This window comes from Lytechinus pictus, chromosome 2 (genome assembly GCF_037042905.1).
Source record: "Lytechinus pictus isolate F3 Inbred chromosome 2, Lp3.0, whole genome shotgun sequence".
Classification (NCBI taxonomy): Eukaryota; Metazoa; Echinodermata; class Echinoidea; order Temnopleuroida; family Toxopneustidae; genus Lytechinus; species Lytechinus pictus.
This window is the reverse complement of record NC_087246.1, coordinates 57,350,476-57,374,687: the sequence shown is the minus strand read 5'-3', so window position 1 is coordinate 57,374,687 and position 24,212 is coordinate 57,350,476. Positions and strand designations below refer to the sequence as shown.

The 24,212-nt window shown below is 34.5% G+C and overlaps 1 protein-coding gene across 1 annotated transcript in view; it reads right to left on the bottom strand.

Moving 5' to 3' along the window:
* The window catches only part of LOC129277114 (serine-rich adhesin for platelets-like), a 36,233-nt gene extending 24,841 nt beyond the window's left edge, over positions 1-11,392 (bottom strand). Inside the window, exons 1-3 of the mRNA XM_064095246.1 lie at positions 10,874-11,392; positions 8,655-8,703; positions 3,251-3,439 (exon numbers count right to left, since the gene is read on the bottom strand). Coding sequence (XP_063951316.1) covers positions 3,251-3,439; positions 8,655-8,703; positions 10,874-10,951 — 316 coding nt within the window. The 5' untranslated portion in view covers positions 10,952-11,392. The remainder of the gene's footprint in view (positions 1-3,250; positions 3,440-8,654; positions 8,704-10,873) is intronic.
* Between the last annotated feature and the right edge of the window lie 12,820 nt (positions 11,393-24,212).

Sequence of the window (24,212 nt, the reverse complement as noted above, 5' to 3'; positions counted from 1 at the left end):
AGGTCTTCAAGACTCGTCAGGGGGGGCAGGGATATGTCCCTTGCATGTGGGTTGTGACTCGTCAGGGGGGCAGACTGCCCCCTCTGCCCCCCCCCCGTAGGTACGCTAGTGATCATAATGATACAAATGATGATGATGATGATGATGATGATGATGATGGCGGTGATGATGATGATGATGATGGTGATGGTGATGATGATGATCATGATCATGATGATGGTGATGATGATGATGGTGATGATGATGATGGTGATGATGGTGATGGTGATGATGATGATGATGATAATGATGATGATGATGATGGTGATGATGATGATGATGGTGATGATGATGATGATGGTGATGATGATGATGATGGTGATGATGATGATGATGGTGATGATGATGATGATGATGAAGAGGGGAAGGGTATGTTGGTGTGTGTGATTACGAGTTGTTAGATGTTAGAATTTTACTAGCCTACACTCACTTTATTATATGATCAACAAAGAAAAAGTTAATGGTCCCTGGAGTCTCTTCGAGACTTACTCTCCAGAAGACGATGAATAATAGTAGTGTCAATATGATTAATCGCCAATTTTGGTAAATTACCCAAATTAGCGATGTACCCAAATGCGTCTTTACTATACATTCATTGCACATTTTGGTAATTGCTCATTTTATCAAAACGATAACAAAGTTTGGTAACCAAGGCGTGCCGATAGTGAACGTATACTCGACGGGACCCCCTTTACCAAAATGTGCATTTATAGTGTAACTTGCCGACACACTATTTTAGTGACATAACTTAAAAACCATGAGAAACTTTATTCATGGCAACTGCATGGGAGGAATATTCCCGGATTTCTTTTTTATTTTATGGTGGGTGGGTTGAAGATTTAGCGTTCCAGATGTAAAAAAAAAGAATAAAATAAGAGGGTCTATATTATCCCTGAAAGGATAATCATCATGATCAACAGGATGGGGAAGAACTTTGTGACGGAAGGGGGGGGGGGGTAGGCTATCATACTGTATGGAGTCCATGTGCTGAGATCGAGATTGAGTTTTCGTATCTCTGAATAATTTATTTTTCCCCAGGGTTAGGTTAAAGGGGAGGGGTGCTTATGAGTGAATTGCAACTTGGTCTATAGGCCTTCTGCTACCGAGATGGTCGCATCCCATTTTGACTACGACTGGTTCGTCTAATAACTATTCTTTCATCCAAATTGCCATGCTTAGCATCAGTGACGTACCTAGGATTTTCCACAGGGGGGGGGGGGCAATTTCGTCCGCCAAAAAATTTGACAAGCAAAAAAAAAAAGGTCTTCAACCACAAATAAAGGATTTCGTACCAGATACAAATTTGTACAAGTAGGTACACTAGTGCTTAGCATATTAAAGGTTTCGTTTCGCATCATCTCGTCTGTTTACGGTTTATCTTATTTTTTTATGTCTAAAGGTTCGGTCCCACTGCACTTACGGATGCAGAGAGGATGTAAAACGGAAAAGAATTTTGCCATCCGTTGGAAAACGTTATGTATCCGTCGTGTACTCTTTGCATATGTGTTTCATACGCTCTATATCCATCGAGCATCCGTCCACTGTGATTTCATTGTTTGCCCATTTTGTCCATTGTCTGTAGCGGATGAAAACGGATGGAGCCACCCGGAAATTGTTTTTGCTTGTCCGCTGTACTCCGTTATGAATACATTTGTGTCCGTCGGCCAGTGTGACCAGGGGAGCGTTTCATCAATATTTTTGTCCGACAAGTAGTCAGATCTGACATCTTTCCTTGATTCTGATGGGCTGGGAGGCCTTGTTACTATGGTAACTGTCGGATAAGATGGTACTTGTCGGATAAAACGTCCGACAAATCCTTTCATGAAACGCTACCCAGATCTTAATACACATTTGGTAAGTGTCCATTTTGGCTTATATCCAAACTTAGACAATTTTTCAATTTGTCTCGTACCCCTTTATTTAAGCAAATAACTAATTTGTATTACTTTATTGATCAGTTAGTTGTAGTCTATGGACCATTCAGTCCATTGGGTATAACGTCCGATCTGTCTAATCTATACAGTTCAAATTTCATGAATAATTGATGAAAATGCGTAATTTTGTCTTGTCCAACTTCATTTAAACTTTAACCATCATTTTGCTGGGTTTTTTTTATTCACATTTCGCTAATTTCACACAAGTGAAATCGTGTCAATACCAAGATTCTATTCCCCTTTAAGTCGGCTCAGTGCTCGTTCCATCAGTACCCATGCAGGTTTAAATAACGTAATAAGGGGGTTCTCCGTGAAACCTTCCAATAATACCTACCGCGCGCATCATAGTTGTCTGCTTTATCAAGGCTAGAATGATGTTATTTATTATGATATAATTGATCTGCGAAGGATAATTCTTGATATAATTTAATTCCCCATAGCAGCGCGAGTGGGTGATTCGCTGCTAAGTATTGCTACGGTCACAATCCATACAAATGTCTGTGTCTGTTCATGGGCTATTAGTTACCATGGACCATTTTACAAACGAGAGACCTTGAGGCGAACGTATACAGCACTGCAATTGACTTGCAATTAATACACAATCGACTTACAACATGAACCAACATGGTTCATACCACGGAGTCAATCTTAAACATTAATGAAGCTCATGTGATCTCCCAATTTCCTTCAGTTGTGCGTTCGACGTAAGAACCATATAGGAGGTACGATGCTCGTGCCTATCACTTGCGGGTTCTTGCGTTTATACAAACACCCGCGTAAGTCCAGTTTGGACGTTAGATGTATGGAAGCGCTCTTTCCCAAAGCTAATAGAAGGAATACTGACTCACAATCCCTAATTCATAGCCAATCCTTTCATCGCTCCTCCTATTGGTCACTATTATTATTATTATTATTATTATCATTATTATTATTATTATCATCATTATCATTATTATTATCATTATTATTATTATTATCATCATTATTATTATTATTATTATTATTGTTGTTATTATCATCATTTATTATTATTATTATCATTTTTGTAATGATGATGATGACGATGATTATCATTATTATCATTACTATTATTATTAAAATTATTATCATTATTATCATTATTATTATCATTAAAATTATTAGTATTATTATCATTATTATCATTGTTGTTGTTGTTGTTGCATTTGCTGTTTTTGTCACTTTTATTGTTACTATTACACTGTTATATTCTGAAACGGAAGTGGATTTACATCCAATCAAGCGACCCTCTTTCTCACCTCCGCTTCCTACGTCTGCGAACAGAGTCAGTTCCAAATCCAGGTCCATGTAATAAACACACGAAAACGTCCCATTTTCACTATCCGTGACGTTATATGGCAGGCATGACGTCATGTTGTCGTCACAAACAAGATACCAAACACCACAGTCTGTATTGATGATTAACGTGCCATCGGTCAGTACGAGATCTGAAATGAAATGAAGTCATTTTTATACTTTGAAATTATTTTACAAACATACACACGTACATCCACCCTCTCATTAAATACATACATATACACATACACACCCTCACATCCACACACACACACCCTCACCCACGGACCCTCCCACATAATATACCCACCCACCTCCTCACCCTCTTTCCCATGCTTAAAGCGCTTTACAATATAACATAACAATGAATAATTGTACTCTCTAAGTGCTAACAATAAAGGATATAATAGAGGAATTAAAATATATTTAAGCTTAGGTTTTAATGATTGTTTTGAAGGAAGGACATAAATGGATGTTGATCGATCTGGATTTATTTTAAATTTATGATATCTAGAGTCCTAATTGAAACCGATATACAAATTAATGTAGGGCCTACATGAAAATATTGCGAATCGACATGACAATAAGGTACCAAAAGAAAAAGATAAAAGGTCGACGGTAAAAGTATACTGGAGGTGGGAAGTTTATTTTGATGGATGTATAAATGTTGAACGAAAGAAATGAAAATGTGATAATAGAATTTATACCATACAAGCTGCTCTGTGACGTTACAATATCAAAAGGTTAAGAGTTTATACAACCCCACTATTCATTGAATGATTTTCATCAAACATTCACTGATATATATATTTCAATATCTTTCTCTGCTCTTTTTATCATCGCCAGGGTGAACTTCCCCTTTAACCGGTTTGGTGCCCTGATTGGGTTAGATGAACTAATAATCCAAAAACTGGCATCGAGTAATGAATATCAAGTATTTTCACCGTACATGCACCAGCATAAAGTATGACAATGTAATGGGATATTGTGCAGGTGTAATTTTGCTTTGAACAAACCAATGACTTATGTATCACAAAGTCCTTGCCCAAAAATGAGAGATATGAATGTATGAATCTATAGGTAAAGTTTAAACTCCAATATTTTCCATCTTTCGATTAGTGACGTAACAGGCGGGGTACAGGGGAGGCAGACAGCCCCCCCCCCTCCTAAAAAAGAAAGAAACGAAAAAGAGATCGCGCTTCGCTTCTCACACGCATGTTTATTGAGACACGCAATTTGTTCTTTATTCAGAACTTGCTTAAATTATCCAGTTTCAGCAAATCTACTCACAAAAAACTACTCACACTCGCGCTTCGTGCTTGCATTACTCATGTAGGAAGACACCCATCCTTTTCATGATTACAAAATATGAATAGAGTGTCCCATTTTAGTTTAAAAAAAACGGTATATCAAAAATTTTAGCACGCGCTTCGCGCTCGCAGTAATTGTTTAGTTACATACGCACCTTGTTCATGATCACAAACATTGCTCAGAATGTTCAATTTTCAAGACAAAATACATGAAATTTCCAAAAAAATAGCTTGCGCTCGTATTATTTCATTAGGGCTTGTATAAAATTATCTTGTCAAAAGAAAAAAGCAAAGAAGTAAATAAGACTACCTCTTCAAAGAAACCAACAAAAATCAGCTTTGAGAATCCGACCGGGGAAAATGGGGATAAAAATATTTTTTCGCCCCCCCATTTGTGAAAGCTGGTTCTGCCCCGAAAATAGCAACAACAAAACAATCGGCTCGCCGCTTCGGAGCTCGCGGGTGATGGTCCTTCTGTTAACCCCCCCCCCTCCCCACTTAGAAAAAAATTATATCCACCCCTGCCCTTTATCAAAGACTTATTCTCAGAAATGAAATTTTATAAATTGAACTGTAAAGATATTTTAAAAAGAATAAAATAAAAGAAAATTATGGTGATATTGTGTATGTCGACGAGCGAGGAAGAATGCTTAGGAATTGATTATTTTCCATCAGCGTATACATTAAATAAATTATAATTAACAGTGCACTTTCATAATTAAATTATAGGGGAAGCCATATGAATATTGATGCAGTAGCCATGTATAATTGAACTGTATGTGCGGTGGAAACTAGAGCAATATTATCATAAAGTAAGGAAAGTCAAATATCAGAAAACGTTTGCGCAAATGATGAGTCTAATAAGCCAGTTCGTAGTTCCTTTCTGCGCATGATCAAAAGATTCTACGCATGATCAAAGGAAGGTCATTTGTACTAAAGTGACATGGTGGTTTAAAATCTAATGAGATAAGCACCAACTTTGATGTCTTGATTATTCATATATTCTTTTGAATTGTGGTTTTCATTTACATCCACAAAAAACAACAACGCGTCCACGAACGACTGGTTTTCACAGTTTGCCAAGTACATTGTGCAACATGCTATGATATGCATTCAAAGTAGGAATGCAACAAATACCTTCATAAAGTGTTCATTGGTGTGCTATTCTAGTCACCTGGTCTATTCAATTTCTTCATCCTGCTATGTAAGGCAAGCTTACGTAATATTTTGTTTTGAAATCTGCCTATCATAATGAAAGAAATGAAAGGTCATTTGACCGAAAATTGTCCATGAGTAACTACGAACTGGTCTATTGATGGCGTAGTGCGCATGTCGGGTAGGCGTTTGGGATTTTGGGTTTTCTTTCTGTGTTTGAATATAGGCCTACATGTATTACTGCGATGATATATATAACAAATTTATAAATGCATTTATAAATATCCATTGCAGACCTGTCTACAATTAGAATTTGAAAAGCAATGCAGACCTGTATACAATTAGAATTTGAAAAGCAATGCGATGGGTTGAGACAAATGTTTGGACCACCTATTGCCATCTCAGTGCAAACGTGAAGCTCAAATCATTGAATATGTGACTATATTCAAGTACCAAGGAATGACCTTAAAATTATCCACTCAAATGCAATGAACGTAGTAATGGCTTATAAGAACCTGTACAAAAATCTCGAGGACGGTTTGATTTATAGATCAGATCAAACAATATTTATCTAACAAGGGCTCACTTTTACGCTTATTAATTATATGTATAGTCTTCGTCTTGCAAAGTGCACTCTCAATTGTTATAACCAACCCAGAACACTGTACCCCCGCCCCAAAAAATATATTTTGCGTGTTATTTTGTTTCAGCAAACAGCTTGTCGGTTCACATATAAGAAACAAGATACAATATATTTTATTTTGTCATCGCAACATTATAATTACAAAGAAATTTGTTTTCCACTGGTAAACATAGCCATACAGGAAAAAAAGAGTTACTAGATAAGTAACATTGGATCCAAATGTAAGATTATATCCACTAGCTTCTCCATATGGCACACGAAGCGCATATTCTTCGTCTGCATTGAGTTTCTGAAAATAAAGTCTCATGTACGAATGTGATAAGTGCACTTTGTCAATCCATGTTTGATGTCTTTTTTTCATATTGAGTAACCATTAATTAGGTTGATTAGCTCTGTTGAATTGACGAAGTTTACATGAAAATTTGATTTGACCCTATGATCATCAACCTCATATCTTTCAATCAAAAGGCGAAAAACGAGTAATCAACTTTTTCATCGCCACAGGCATATATGATTCAGTGTTTATTTCATCAAAATGGAAAAAAATACAGATTAGTTTTCAAATAAGCGGGTCAAAATGTAATATGCAGAAGCCTACATAAAAAGGCGCGTATATATACAAGGGTAGGCCCTAATCGACATTTGCATTGCGATCCGAATTTTGGTGTGTTTTTTTCGACCGTTCACACACATCGAAAAATCGCAAGGAAGAAACGCTCAATATTTTTATTTCGAGACTCACCGCAATTCGAAGAGTTAGATCTATTCTTTTTTTTAACGGGATAAAAAAGAAAGAATTTTCAAATCGCGCGAGGATTCAAATAATCACGACGATCAGTAAATCACGATTATTCTCCTCCGTCTCCTCCTCATCATCATCAGCTTCATTATCAACATCATCACCATCATCATCATCATCATCATGCTCATCATCATCATGCTCATCATCATCATCATCATCATCATGCTCATCATCATCATGCTCATCATCATCATCATCACATCATCATCATCGTCATCATCATCATCATCACATCATCATTATCATCATCATTATCATCATCATCATCATCACATCATCATTATCATCATCATCTCCATCATCGTCGACCATCTTCATCATCATCATCGCCATCATCAACATCACAAAATTATCATGAACATCGACAAATCTTATTCAATCTATAGAAAAAAAGAATACATAGAACACATATGAATTTTCTTTAATTAAATAAATTTGATTACATAACATGCCTAATTATACACACATTAATGGTCTCAACGACGAATTAGAATTTTCATGAGCTCAGTTACATGTTTGATGCCAAGTCATGTCACAATTTAAAGAGATTATTAGAGTATTCGAGGCATATTCTTTTTCGAAATTCAGAGGTATGAGAGAGAATTGTCTTGAAGGGGACGTTTACCCTGACATTAAGTTGATTTTGATAAAATCAGAAGAACATAAACAAAATATTGGTAAAGGTTTCATGAAAATCCATCAAAGAATGAGACTTTGGGAATTTTTAAAGATGTCAATTTATGACGTCACATGCGAATAGCTCACCATATCCTATATGTAATATAAATTTCATAAATTCCTATTTTTTAATGGAGCAATGATGAATACAAATATTTTTATACAGGGCGTATCAAAAATGATGATGCACCTCCAGCACATATAAAATCACTTTCATTTTTTAAAAGAAAATGACATTAAAAAAAAATCAATTATACACAATAAAACGGAGAAGCTCCTCATCTTTGACGTCACAAAATATAACTCAGTTATTCTTTGATATATTTTCATAAGACCTTCACCAGTGGTGTACCTAGGATTTTCCACAGGGGGGGCAAAATCGGCCGCCCAAAAAATTTACAAGCAAAAAAAAAAAAAAGGTCTTCAATAAAAAATAAACGTTATTGTACCAGAAAAAAAATTGACAAGCAAAAAAAAAAAAAAAAAAAAAAAAAAAGGTCTTCAAGCTCGTCAGGGGGGAGGGGGGCATAAAAGGTCTTTCAAGCTCGTCAGGGGGGGCAGTGATATGTATTTTGTATGGGTTGTGGCTCGTCAGGGGGGCAGAGTGCCCCCCCCCCCCCCCCGTAGATACGCTAGTGACCTTCACCAATATCCTTCTCTATGTTTGTATCAAAACTGAATTATCGCCAGGGTGATTTTCCTCTTTCATAACAACAAACAATTCGAATACTGTATACGAAGCACATGGAAAATGAAGACTTTAATTTAATAATACTCACCTGTACAGTTGTGAATATGCTGGCCATTACAGCTGACATCAGTAAGAAACTGTAGAAACAGAGGGATGGATCAATGATAGAATTATAGAAAATTATCATGTATATAATAATATAATAATAGAGAGAAAGTGAGACGGAGAAATAAAGAAAGAGATGGAGAGGGTGAGATAAAGAGAGAGAGAGAGAGAGAGGGGGGGAGAGCGAGAAAGGGGAGGGGGAGGGGAGAAGATGCAAGAGGGGGGTAGAAGTATATAGGGAGAGTACATGCGTCTTGGTGGTTATAAAGGAAATATCAAAACATATTATGCAAATTCTAAGTAAAATCTTATTTCGTATTTATTCATTTCTACAGAAAACGATACAAAATTCATTGCCAATGTATAATGATGAAATATATAACATACATGGTTTCATGAATATAACAAGGGAACAGGGGTAATACTGCGGCTGGCATAAACGAGATAATAATACAGATAAATAATCCTTTCCTACAGAGGACATACAAATTATATTTCAAGAGGAATATATCCCAGATTTACTATCACTGGGAATACCCGAGTTGAATATTCAAAGATAAATTTTTACTATTGATTGCATTGACTACAATGTACAATCAATCTTAGAAATCAAGCTTACAATTAATCATTATGCTTTGTGTTACGGAGCCCTGGATTAGTTAGAGTCTTAAGTTGTTCGGGTTTATTTTAAAAAAGTAATTAGCTCATCGTGAATGCGCGTTATTAATTTTGTTTAAAAACTTATTGATTGATTATGTTTGCCAAGCAAGTCGGATCCATAGAGTCGAACCTTGACTTAATTTTCTGTCCGCCATTTTGGCTCCTGGCGAAGAGAGTATTAAGTTTACACAAGATTAGAGTTTAGAATAACACAATAATCAATCATAATAGTTATGAAATATGATATGATATAAATCATATTGCACCAAATCCTCTATAGAGTGCTCAAGACGCAATGAAAAAGAAAGAAGAAAATATATTTGTATATACCGTTATGGGCGACACTGGATGACATTTACAAGATGAGGTATCAAAACTATCAATATAACATTCATTAGAAAGTCAAAAGGGGCCTAAGCTTTCGATCCTAGCAGAATCTTCGTCGGAGGCAAAATGACAAACATATAAAGTGGAACAACCATAATATAATATAACATTCATAATATAAAGAAACCTTGACAGGAACCGATTTCTAAGACAGATACTATTTTGTTTTGTTTATTATTATCATGTATTATGTAAGGTTTTACTTTGTAATTTATTGTGTATAATTTTAATGTTTTTATCTGTATAGACAGGGCCCCTTGGCAGAACAATACTCGATATTGAAAGGGCTACCCTGTATAAAGAAGACCTAATAAATAAATAAATAAAAAATATTCAACCTTATTTGGCCAAAAAAGGGAAAGAAATTGAAAAAATGGTTCCTGATTACGGCAAGAAGTGTTACTATTTAAAGGAATCTGCCTCTGGCCATTGACTTGCAAATACGGTGCTTACAGTTTGAAATTCTAAGGCATGAACGCCACAATATTTTTAATGGAAACAAACAAAAATAACCACTTAACAAATATTTTGTTGCAGATCATAAGATATTAAAAACCAAAATAAAACATCTAGGTTTATTACGAATTCATGTAATGTAAAATGATTAATTCTAGAGTAACATTGTGTGTAGCAATGTGTGATTGGGCGATGATAACTGCTGTGCCCCCATATAATGATACTAATACTTACAACAATGATAATCGAACAAAATAATGGAGGAGGAAAGAAAAAGAAGAAGAAAAAATAAAGAAGAAAATAAAATAAGAATTAGAAGAATACAAATAAATAATTTTTTTTTTCAAAAGTGGTATTTTTTTTACATCACTATATCTGTCGAATTTCATTCGACATCTAACAAATTTTAAGTTATGCCTTAATGCTATTACAAAAGTCCCGATTCATTTGATCAAATACTCGTTCTGCTCGCTCGCTTGCAGATTGTTGAAACATTGCGACGCATAAAAAATGTTATTAAAGCACCAGAGTTCTTTGTAGAACCAAAGGATTTCTGCTTATTACTCAACATGCTCAAGGCATTGTCATAACAAAAATGTCATTTTTTATCCGTTGGACAAAACATTAATCAAACGGAAACGATAGGTTTTTTCTTAAAACGATAAAATGACAAAATTGAAAAAAAAAATAATAACTCACCAGAATCAATACAAGGTAAAAAAGGAGTCGCCAAACACAGCTCCCGTGGAGACCCGCCATCAGATTAACCATCTCCATTCGTGAACTGAGCAATCCACTGACGACGAAAAACTAAACATGAATGCAGCTCGGGCCAAAATACGTATTATCGAATATATCTTATACTCTGTCGCAAAAAATAATAATAACGCATCCGTCGCCTCTCGATACCCGATAATTGGTTGGTCAAATAGAAACGATGGCAATAATTTCATCGAGCGAGTGACTCGAGTCGATTATAGCCTCGGTATTGTCGGCGGGTCAGTAAAATTGAAACAATGTAAGGCGTCGGTGTCTTCTTGCACAGTAATTTCTACATTTTTTTTCCGGGAACATATATTCCAAAAGCTCAAGTAAAACAATCTGAAAATAAAGTCAAACACCAGTTCCAGTTATGCTCATACATGTCAATACCAGTGTAACGTTTTGACTAACATACAAATCAATTCACAATTATTTTAAAGTAGTGCTTTGCAACACACACGCGCGGGTACACTCTTACATACTAACCCAGCACAAGCAGTCCCATCGCTGATTGGTTGGAAGGTGGTATACCACGTGACATAGGGCGCCATGTGTTATAAATTTATGATGCTAATTTTTTTAGTGAAAAGAGAAGTTTACAATTAATGTAAAGATAAATTTTAATCCGGAGTTGTTTTTTTAAGCAATCAGCTTATGATGACAATCATTCTCCTGCAAATTTGAATGTTGTAATAACTTGGTAGTAGATCATTCTATTCGTTCAGAATGATATATTTCAGTAAATATATTTGTTTCTATATGATTCATGCCAAAATCAGTAATCAATATGTGATCTTTGTTATGTAAATAAAATTTATTATACGAATGATAATTTGAATGCAGAAGAAAACACTGGCCTGAGAAAACAATAAATAAAGCCGCATCAACTCAAATCAAATAAATATTTAATCGTCCCGAGTATTACAAAGCTTTTTAGTATTCATTTCTATATATTTTGACATACTTAGTCATTCGATTTAAATCATGTGCACTCTAAATTTTATGAATTAAAAAAAAAAAAACCCAGATAGTGACAAGTCATTGCAAGTGGAAAAGTGGAAAAGTGGAAACTATTTCGAATCCCAATTATGTACTTTTAAATTTCAATTGATTCAGATTTAAATATTTTAGCTTTGAATACAAATCCACAAGATTGAATGTTGATCTTACATTTAGCTGGGTAAGGTAGATCAGTTGATCTGAAATTATTTTAAATGCTTGAAATTTAGAATGTATATATTTTGTAATATACCAAACAAATACACATCTCATCGTGTGTTTTCGCATTATGTAAACCTCGTCATTGAAACTGCATGTACTAAATCATTTCCTCTGAAGAAATCATCAAAACCATAGTTTTCATTTTAACCGATTGCGATTTTTTTTAAATTAAAACATGAGATCACACAAGAAGAAAAAAACCAGAAAAGAGTTTGACACAAATATCTGCAAGAAACTAATTAAGACCACCATGATAATATGATATAAATAGTTTGATATTAATTATATCCAAACTCTGAATGGGCGCTCGAGCTAGCGTTCAAGGAATTTCTTCCTACCTGGTACTCATTTACTTCACCTGGGTGGAGAGTGGCGTTAATCGCCTTGCCAAAGGACATGAGTGCTGCGGTGGGATTTTGAATCCTGGATCTTGTGGTTCAAAGTCCAGAGACTTGTCCACTGAGCCAGAACACTTCTATAAAAAATAATCACTTGCAACCAAAAGGCCGAATTGCAGATTTCCATTTGCAACAAAATAAGTATTCATCGAAATTACATGAGAACACAGCACAATAAGATGCGGTAATAACGTAATTTCAAAATAAATAAGAATATATATATATATATATATATATATATATATATATATATATATATATATATATATTTCGGTTCGATTCCCGGCAGAGACATTTTTTCGGCATTGCCAATTTTTCCAAAGGGCAGATAGCTCTGGGGAACCTTGATTTAAGCTACGCCTACCATTGTTCTCTTCATACATTTCTTTCACAAAATATTTAAATAAAAGAGTTGACAAAGCTGTTGTATATGTATAATTTCACACACATATATATATATATATATATATTAACACGATAAAAATTCATTGTTTACTGTTGGTAATCTTCATAAATAGAATTATATCTGCTTCACACAAACTTTGGTTTCAAGTGATATCACCTAACATTAGGTCCATTGTACTTTTCATCAATTCGAAATCGTCAAATAATGATATGCACCGTATACTGTATATAATTACAATCAGATTTGATGACAGTATCCTACAATGATATAATAAAACATATCACGTCGCTTAGAAAGGCATGCCATTTTGTGGGAAGGCGTTTCCATAATTCACTTTTATCAATATTGTATATATTTTTCTAGTAAATATAGGACAGATCTGTCTGTTGTTGGAAATGTACTGAAACAGAGAGGGCGTCTACATTTGAATTTATTATGTTTTAAAAAGAAAACCACTCAGTTCCTGAAACACCAAGTTCCTTCACGGTATGAGGAAAAAAATGAAATAAATTGATAAGCTATAAGGCGTACGTTGAAGAAGAAAGAAAAAAAAGAAAGAAAGAAGAAGAAGAAGAAGTAGAAGAAGAAAAAAGAAAGAAAGAAAGTAAGAAGAAGAAGTAGAAGAAGGAGAAGAAGAAGAAGAAGAAAAAGAAAAAAAAAGAAAAACATCTGTTCATATTTCTAAAACTTCAGTTCTATCTTGCGAATATACGAATCTCTCCGTAGCCAAACCAGTCTATCCGAATTTCTCGCATTTACTACGGGGAAACTCTCTACAACGCACCAATCCTTTGAAAATGCAAGTCAAATCACAATGGAGAGCTAAGAGGCTTTTGTCAAAAGTTGGAGGACCGGGAAAGCATCAGAATCTCTTGACTATGGACAACGACATATTTGCAATTGTTCATCCAATGCAAATCTTTGGATGATCTGCTGTCCAAGTCCACCAACTTTCGACAAAAGCCTCTCAGCTCTCCACAATGATTTTGATTGTATTTTCATAGGAATCGATGCGTTGTAGAGAGTTTCCTCGTAGTAACAGCGAAAACTACCTTATTTCGGCCGAAGAGGACAAAACGACAATCCTCTCATACCATGAATACATTTGATTTCGCACACATGTGTTACATTCTATCCAGTATCATACAATTACAATCTCTGGAAAAATCACGAACATTATCGATTGATATGATAATTAAAGTCCGTGTGTATTGCACAGATTCTCTATTTAACTCCTCACTTGAAGGGGTCGTTCGTTTCTTCGTAAATTGATTTAATCAATTAAGATCTTCTCGTTAATTAAGGGGATGGGATTAGAATGTCGGATTGTTGAATTAATATGAGAGCATGTGATGTTAATTAAAGCTGTGATCAAAATTTAAATAGCTGTACAATATGAATTATTTGACGGGAGGACAGATGAAAGCTGGAGGGGAGAAGTCTGGCTGCCAGGGGTGCCATAGGATCGAGGCTGAAGTAGACGACACTGAGGGACTCTATGACTGAAGAATAGGAGCTTTTATGCAGTATTGTACTTGTAGTTTGTAGCATCGTAGTTAAGTTTACGTCTTTAATCGAGTTTCTTTTTATCCACGTTTAATAGTCTTTGTATTTTGTTTATTTTTGTTAAACACTTTTTGTTGGTGTGGGACTACACTGAGATGAATGTATTGGTACTTTATTTTTTAATTTCTATAATATGTTCTCATAATGTCAACACAATTTCTCAGTATGTTAGTCTTCCAGCGATAAAGCGTTTAAAATATTTCCGTTCGCCTATTTTGTACTATCATAACTCTGTAGCAACCTTTCAAGCCGAATTATGTCAACCTAGTAACCATTTCTGTTATCTTTTGTTATTATCTGGGGATGTGGAAACAAATCCTGGTCCAAATTATAAATTTCCATGTAGAAAATGTCAAAAGCCTGTGAAGAAAAACCAAACGGGCCTCCTGTGTTGTACTTGTAATAAGTGGCACCATTCCAAATGTGAAGGCATAAGTGAACAGGAGTACACAAGATTATATTACAACCCTAATGAATGTTGGACTTATTTAACATGCTCTTTACCGCCTTTTTGTGATTCCTTATTCTTGCACCCCATTCAAACAAATGTTGGTCATACCGAACCGCTTTTGCCTCCCACTGAACATGTAAATAATACCCCACCTTCTGATAAAACAACAGTGTATAAGTCCTTTGAACATTGTTGAAGGAAAGTTTGAGACAAAGGGTTGCATTTCATTCATTTAAACGTGAGATCAATATTGAATAAGATATCCGAACTTCGGCTTCTTTTTTCTGAACGTAAAATAGCTATTATTGCCATCACTGAAACATGGTTAAACTCATCTGTAAATGATGAAGAAGTATGTATAGATGGATACTGTATATTACGTAAAGATCGTGAATGTGGGCTAGGTGGTGGTGTTTGTCTCTACATAAAAAACGACATTGCATTTAATATAAGAGAAGACTTGCCTTCAAGAAATATTGAATCATTGTGGATCAATATTCTATTGCCTAGGACAAAGCCAATTACACTGGGTGCTCTTTACAGACCCCCTAAAGATAATAAATTCATTGAATCACTCTCTGACACTTTAGAAAAACTGAATTAAAAAAGATGAGGAAATTATAGTCTTAGGGGACATGAATATTTGCCTTTCGAAAAAGTCTCCTTTATCCCAGAAATATGAGAATATACTTAATCTAAGTGGTTTAAGCTAACTTGTAAAGCTGCCCAGTGCACACGTACAACTCAGACATCTTCCTCCCTGATAGATCACATATTATGTAGTAAAGTAGAGCATATTAGTCAAAGTGGTGTTATTGACCTAGGTATAAGTGGTCATTTATTAATTTATTGTTCAAGAAAAATTGTTAGGCCCGTATTTGGGCACCACAGAACCGTATCCATCAGGAGATTAAAAGGTTATAATGTAGATGATTTCAACTTAAAGTTATCCCGATCAGACTGGTCCAAGGTAACTGAATGTAACGATGTAAATATGGCTTGGGCAAATTTTAAATCTATATTCTTATCAATTATAAATATAAGCGCACCTCTGAAAGAGGTAAGAATTAAGCAATCAACTGAAAAATGGATGAACCATGAAATTATTGTTTTAATTAAAGAGAGAAATGTAGCTTATAAAAGTATGAAAAGGAATATTGGCAATTTAGACCTTGAAAGAAAATATAAAGTTTTAAGGAATTTAGTTCAAAGGAAGGTAAGAAGTGCCAAAAATGAATACTTTCAAGAACAAATCGAAGAAAACAAACATGACTCTAGAAACTTGTGGAAGAATTTGAAAGGTTTAGGTCTAAAAAGTAAAGGGAAATCTGATCAAAAAACGGTTATCAATGTGCAAGGTGAATTAAGTCATGATAAGGCTAAAATTGCAAATGGGTTTAATTGTTACTTTACGACTGTGGCCGACAAGCTAGTTTGTAAATTACCAGTAAATACAAACAAATTTCACGCAGAAAGTGACCAATTTCAAAATTTGTATGAAGAAAAGGGTATTTCAAAAGGTAGTTTTCATTTTCCCCTGTTACAGAAAAATTTGTTTTAGGTGAACTAAATAAGTTGAAAATATCAAAAAGTACTGGTCTAGATATGATACCTGCAAGATTTTTAAAAGATGGGGCAAGAAATTTGTACAAAACTTTGAATTATGTTATCAATTTATCTCATATGTCTTCTACCTTTCCTGATGATATGAAATTTGCAAAAGTGACCCCGCTACATAAAAAGAAAGATAAAACTGACGTTAGTAATTATAGGCCTATAAGTGTATTAAGTGAAGTGTCAAAGATCTTGGAAAAATCTGTTCATGCTCAAGTGGAGAAATACTTTCAAGAAACCAAGCTAATATATAAATTTCAGTCCGGCTTTCGTAACAGATATTCCACTGAAACTTGTTTAATACATTTAACAGATTTTATCAGGAACGAAATTTCACATGGGCGCATGGTTGGAATGGTTCTCATAGACTTACAAAAAGCCTTTGATACTGTAAATCATAACATACTTTTAAAGAAATTAGAAGTGATGGGTTTAGACTCTGCTTGTGTGACATGGTTTAGATCATATTTATCTAACCGTCATCAGGTAGTTACCATGCAGACGGTTCTTTCTGATCAGTTCACTGCCTATTAAATGCGGAGTCCCTCAAGGAAGCATTTTAGGCCCCATTCTTTCAATGATATGTGTACTTGTATTAACGAATCTAAATTAATTTTATATGCTGATGATAGTGTCTTGCTATATTCAGATACAAATCCCAAGATAATTGATAAAAAACTTAGTGCAGATCTGGCAAATTGCATTGAATGGATGTCTGACAACAAGCTTAGTTTACACGTTGGGAAAACAGAAAGCATTTTATTTTGTTCGAAACGAAAGTTAAGATATACACTCGATTTCAAGGTTTCATATAATAATCAGGTAATTGACAGAAAAGATTCAGTGAAATATTTGGGAATTAATTTAACAAGTAACCTATAATGGACGGGTTTGGTAGACTCAATCGTCAAAAAGGCAAATTCACGCTTGAAATTTTTGTATAGATATCAAACCTGTTTGAATATGAAGTCTAGACGTATTTTATGCTTTGCTTTAATACAATGTCTATTCGACTATGCTAATGCGGCTTGGTACGGTAGTCTGGGTGTTACGGATAAGAAAAAGCTAAGAATAATTCAAAATAAAATTGTGAGATACATAAATGTTTTAGGACCAAGAGCACATGTCGGATGTAAAGAACTTGAAAATGCAGGATTACTTCATGTAGATCACAGATCACAACAATTAGTATTACACCACGTGCATAAAATTATCTATTCGGATACATTAGATCATTATATAGCAAATAATTTCACCCGTGTATCAAATATCCATAGGTACGGTACTCGAAATAGTAATTTTAATTTTGTATTACCAAAACGTGAAGGACATATAGGGAACACTTTTTATTTTAATGGCATCCAATCTTAGAATGCTCTTCCCAATCAAGTAAAAGAAGTTAAAATATTTTCTCAATTGAAGAGTGCATTAAAGTAGCACCTTAAACTGGAAGTTACCGAGAGCAATATAACCAGTAAAAATCAAACATTTTGTACAGTTGGTTTCTAGTATTGTAGATAATGTAGGGTATGTTGAAATATAATCTTGTTTCATATATTAGGAGGATTGTTGTTTGCTTCAGATGTTTGCATATTATTTGACTGATGGATAATTATGTCTGTATGTATTTCATTATTATTGTTTTAAAACCATATTCCAGTACTTGTCGTAGTTTATACTTTTTGTTACAATATGTTAATGTTTTATACTAACTATAGGACCCCATTGGAAATAAACCTTTCATGGGCTATCCTGTCAAGGTATTCTTCAATTTTATTGTAATCTCCTGTGATATTCTTGACGAATAAAATCAATCAATCAATTTCAGACCGAGGATAATGGTCGACAAAGTTGCGATTTACAACCTCAACAAAAGATAACGGCTACCAATTAGGAGGATCGGGGTCGAGGTTTGTCCGCAATTCTGGATTCCATTCATTATTTTTTATGAAAGAAAATTACCAAATGAATTGACAATGAACTAATCACGCTAATACCCATTTCATAATCCTATAATGGTTCCCTACCTATAAAACTGTGGTATACTGGAAACAATGGTCTCATATTTCATATTAATTGGAAAGATGTAATACTCGATAAAAAGATGATTGTAATGTGAGCAGAGCAGAGTATTTTAATGGATCATCTAATTAACTTTAGGTGTTATTACAATGCATTTGGGTACTGTTTACACTGTTTAGTGTTCGATATATCGGGTGCAATTTCAACACCTGAGGGTGTTTTCCTATATACCGTGTGAGTAAAACAAGTGGAATGCCTCTGGCCGTCTCACCTGCATCACGCGATTCAATATAGCAGCAGTGCTGATTTTGAAAACTACTATAACTCGCACAAGATGTTCAGTGATACTTGGTTACTCGTATTTCCACGTTTTATGAATTAGACCAATACACTTATAGAGATATGATGGCAATTCAACAAATACCCCCAACGTGGCCAAAGTTCTTTGACCTTACATGACCTTTGACCTTGTTCATGTGACCTGAAACTCGCACAGGATGTTCAGTGATACTTGATTACTCTTATGTCCAAGTTTTATGAACTAGACCAACACACTTTCAAATTTATGGCTGTAATTCAACAAATACCCCAATTTGGCCAAAGTTCATTGACCCTAAATGACCTTTGACCTTGATCATGTGACCTGAAACTTGCACAGGATGTTCAGTAATACTTGATTACTATTATGTCCAAGTTTCATGAATCAGATCCATAAACTTTCAAAGTTATGATGGTAATTCAACAGATACCCCCAATTCGGCCAAAGTTCATTGACCCTAAATGACCTTTGACCTTGGTCATGTGTCGTGAAACTCTTGCAGGATGTTCAGTGATACTTGATTAACCTTATGGCCAAGTTTCATGAACTAGGTCCATATACTTTCTAAGTTATGCTGTCATTTCAAAAACTTAACCTCAGGTTAAGATTTGGTGTTGACGCCGCCGCCGCCGTCGCCGCCGCCGTCGCCGTCGCCGTCGGAAAAGCGGCGCCTATAGTCTCACTCTGCTATGCAGGTGAGACAAAAAAAACTTGACACCTTGTAAATCCCTAATTTAAGGAAAAAAATATTTAATAAATACATAATTATTATAAATGGCCTGAAAGAGTATGTTCTCTCAAATAATTTGATACCATATTTATGTGGTATGTGTTCACACTTGGATGATCAGGAGGCATTCTTTGCAGTGTGTCAATTTTGATTTCAGCCAAAGTAAGGCATGACTGCAATAAATGAATCCGGATTTCAATGATGTCATCATCTTGCATGAGTTATTAAACATATTTGCAATTCCCTTTTCAATAAAATTAGCTTGAGAATTGGTACTAAAAAGTGTTTATTATAGTCAATTATACTATAAATTATTCAAAACGTGTTTTAAAATGGATTTTAATGCAACCCTTGTAGGATTATGACATCATTGACATCTGGATTCATTCTTTACAGTCTTGCCTTACTTATTATAATAATTAATTATAATAATTAATGTTCACGACATATTCTTTCTTTAAATTGGGGATTTGTGAGGTGTCAAGTTTTTTTTACTCTCACGGCATATAGGAATACCAACAGGTATTAGCTTTATCCGTCACCGAAGTTTTGTGATACATTGATAGAGGACCAAAAATAGCCGGTGTATGAATAATATTCACTATATTAAGGAAAGTATGATTAAAATTTTGGTTGAGGTTATTGACTAAATAGTATTGTATCATGAGCATCTTTCCCTGATTTCTGCGAAACGGAAACTGGAACAAAACCACGACATGGGAAGAACACTAGCTGAATACAAGGGCCCGTATTCTGAAGTCGGGTTTAATTTAAACCCTAGTCTAAAGTTGTGGATTAACTATGGACAGCCAAGTGTGACATACTCTTTAACAGAAGAGGCTCATTGGTATCAGCTCATTTGAAAGGAAAGAGCACTGTAAAAATATGAAACCTATTGTGGCATGTTTGGCTTTCCACAATCTAAGTTAAACCCGAGTTCAGAATACGGGCCAAGGAATTTCACGAAACCCATTATTTTGGGAACATCTCTAAAAAACATGAAATACTTTTTGATGCAGTGCATTACACGAATACCAGTTTCAAATAATGCATCCATACCGGCAGAGCCAATAGGAATGAGTATAATAAGAATATTTGAAAAATTAATAAAACATGTGGTATTTTTGTATAAAAAAGGATAAAATAGCCATATCTGCAGAGTGATTAACATGCTGGGGATGTTCCATAAAGCTGCTTATGAATTTATTAAAATCAAACATTTCCTGAACAGCATTCCCACAAAAATAATTGGAACATGTATTTCACCTTCAAATTATTCAGATAACATCACTCACTGCAAATCTATCACAAGTGGGAAATGACATTGGAATCTCTGAGATATGAGACATCGTTCGGTAATGCATAATATATTTATTTCAAGTACAACATGATTTAAGAATACATAGAGGAAACAATTAAAAACTCACAAATTCATCAATAAATACATTAAAATTGCTGCTTAACAAACTTAAAATCTCTATATTCTGATAAAAAGTGAAAGCTTTCAAATAGTATTAGATAATCTTCTACTTGGAAGATAAGAAATGGAACAAAAATACAGTAGCATCATTAGCAAAATGGGTAATACTAATATATTATGCATTGTCAATTGGGTATATTTTTAGGAAAAGACATAAAATATATAGCACATGTACAAAAGCAGCTAGGTGGTGATTTGATTGAATTTTCAAACATTAAAAACTACAAGTCTTTTTATGGAGTTATGTCAAAGATCTTATTGACAAGTTTTTTTAAAACCTTATTCTGCATTTGTAAGAACCACAGTCATTTCAAAGTGGACTTTCCCCTAAATTTCAATTAGAAGCCCTGGGTTTCAAAATCTAATTGTCTGTGAAAGTGAGGAAGGGGTGGTTAAAGAGACTGAAATGTAAATGGGGACAGGGCAGATAGAAGTAGTAGACATGGTAGAGAGATAGATAGAGAGGGGAAAAGATAGAGAGAGATGGGGAGGAGATATTCATCTGCTAACTCAAGAGGGAGACATTCTATTACCCATGCTGAAACCATTAATCACCAGTAGATATCCACACAACTGACTGTTCCATCAATCAATCAATCAATAAATCAATATTGAACCTTCATTCCTGACTGAATCATTTAAAACATATCTTTGCTTTTGTACTGGCACCACCATAATCCAGTAAGCAACAGATTTTTTTGAATTTTTTTGATTCCCATTGACTTTAATTGTACAAGGATCATCGAGTTCCAGTAGGCAATGGATTAACACGCTGACTACTGAATTCAGTAATTCACATAAGCTTTGTACTGGCACAACCCGAAACCAATAAGCAATGGATTAACACACTGACTACTTATTCTGTAGTTCCAATAGGCTTTGTACAGGGATTACAAGGTTCCAGTTGGTCATGAATTGATACCACTGACTTTAATATCACTCTACTTAATAACACATTTAAACTTTGAGATGAGTTGTACATTGAGATATTACTGTTTCACAATCTTCAAATATAGCGCCATTTGAAAGAGGAATGAATAATTATGCGTGCTTTGATATAATGATATTACACTGGGTCAGATTGAGAAAAATACATATAACCAAGCGTACAAATAAAAACATAGTTCACTAAAGAAATACAATATTGCGCAACATCAATTCTGAAACCTATCAATATACAGCATTACTTTTTTCTTAACTTGAAGCAACCAAATTCCATAAAACAATTTGTTAAGATGATATCTCTAAAATTCATCAATATTTCATTAAGTATATTGTTGAATACCTCACTGGTAATATGTATACATGTAGTTCCTTTTTATCAGTAGTTTGGTATATTTTCTCACAAGTGCAATATCATATTAATCAGATAATATTGTGATCTACATTTACCACATAGAAACACAATACAAAAACAGCACCATGATATCAACAAAAGTACAAGATTATATAAAAAGATTTTTCATTGAGAAACACAATTATACATGTATCTGATTTATATGTGATTTAATTGTTTAGATTGTTACTGTGGAATATTGCATTTCATCAACATGTTTTTCTACTTCCCTTTTTTAGACCAAACGTGACATCATGTTTGTGTTCTCCTCTTAAAGGGAGAACAAACCATGGACCCTACATGGTCTCATTGGGTGATTTCAAGTCCGGTGTTGGCCTTGGTGTTGGTGTTAGTGTTGGAATTTGGATTGCTTCCCCTAGCTCCAAAACAGATTTTATAAAACTGATCCAGATCACATAATTGACATCTCAACATCTAGTGAGTGACTTTTCGGGACCATCTTCATGTTACGTTTGGTGTTATAATCGTGTAAAAATTGACCTAACACCAACACCAAAAGGTCAACACCGGACTTGAAATCACCCATTGACTAGTCAGCTAGTCTGCAGGCACAGACCTTTGGTTTTTATAATTTGCATAGTGCATAATGTAGAGTCTGGAGTAGGGAGACTAGATTCACTTATTTACTGTGGTTGTCTTATTTCACAGACAGGGAGTTTGAAATCCAGTTTTCACTCTTAAGACATTGTATAGTTGGTATATGTTAAATAAGAGTCTGTAATACAGACTACTCATTGACTATGTGTTATAAATAGCTAGTCTTAAAATATTCCATTTTAAATAACTGTACAGATTAAAAAAAAAAGCCTATAATTTCATGTGAAGAGAGAAAAAGGGTATTTTGAGAGGAAAAATACTTGTTTAGAAACCTGGTAACACAATAATGACTGTATTGAATATATTAAATGTAATGTGAATTAGTTTGGATCATTTAAGTGGGTCTATATCACAAGACTACACTGTTCAGAAGGTTGCATTATGGGTTAGGAACCTGGCCACATGAGGTAGTCCTTTACAAGGCTGCTGGGCCCCATCTTACAAAGAGTTACAATTGATCTAATCAATCATAACTATGGAAAGCCAGCAAGGTCAATATATAAAATGCATGTTTCTTCCAAAAAAAAATCTAGATATGTTATATTCATCGATTTCTTGACAATTTGGTGTGTTCTCCTTTGTTTGCAAGGATAATTTGCAAATTTCCTGTAGAAAAAATTATGACACTCATGGATTTCCATAGAGTTACGATTGAATTGATCAATTATAACTCTTTGTGGGAAGGGGCTCTGATTCGTAATTGCTTTAAATCAAAACATTACTTGAACTAATCCATAGACTAAGGAATAAATTTTGATAACAGTTGTTGAAATAAATTGAAAAGCTTGTTGCTCGTCTGTCATGTAGTCTTACTATCATGTTCTAAATAAAGATACATGCTATCAACAGTGCCCATAACCGAGAGTTGTAAAGCAGCAGGACATTCAAAATGTCATATGGGACCACATAAAGATACTGTACTGTTACCAAACATGTTGCACCCCAACTTATTTTTAATATCACTCATACAAACTCCCTGCATACTCGAATTATAATAATAGGTCCATTCATATAGCACAGCAACTATATATATTTTACATGTATGCATGTACTCTACTGCATTTAATACTTGGAATCATAGTATTACCCCGGGTATAGCTGAGCTGCCGTAAAGG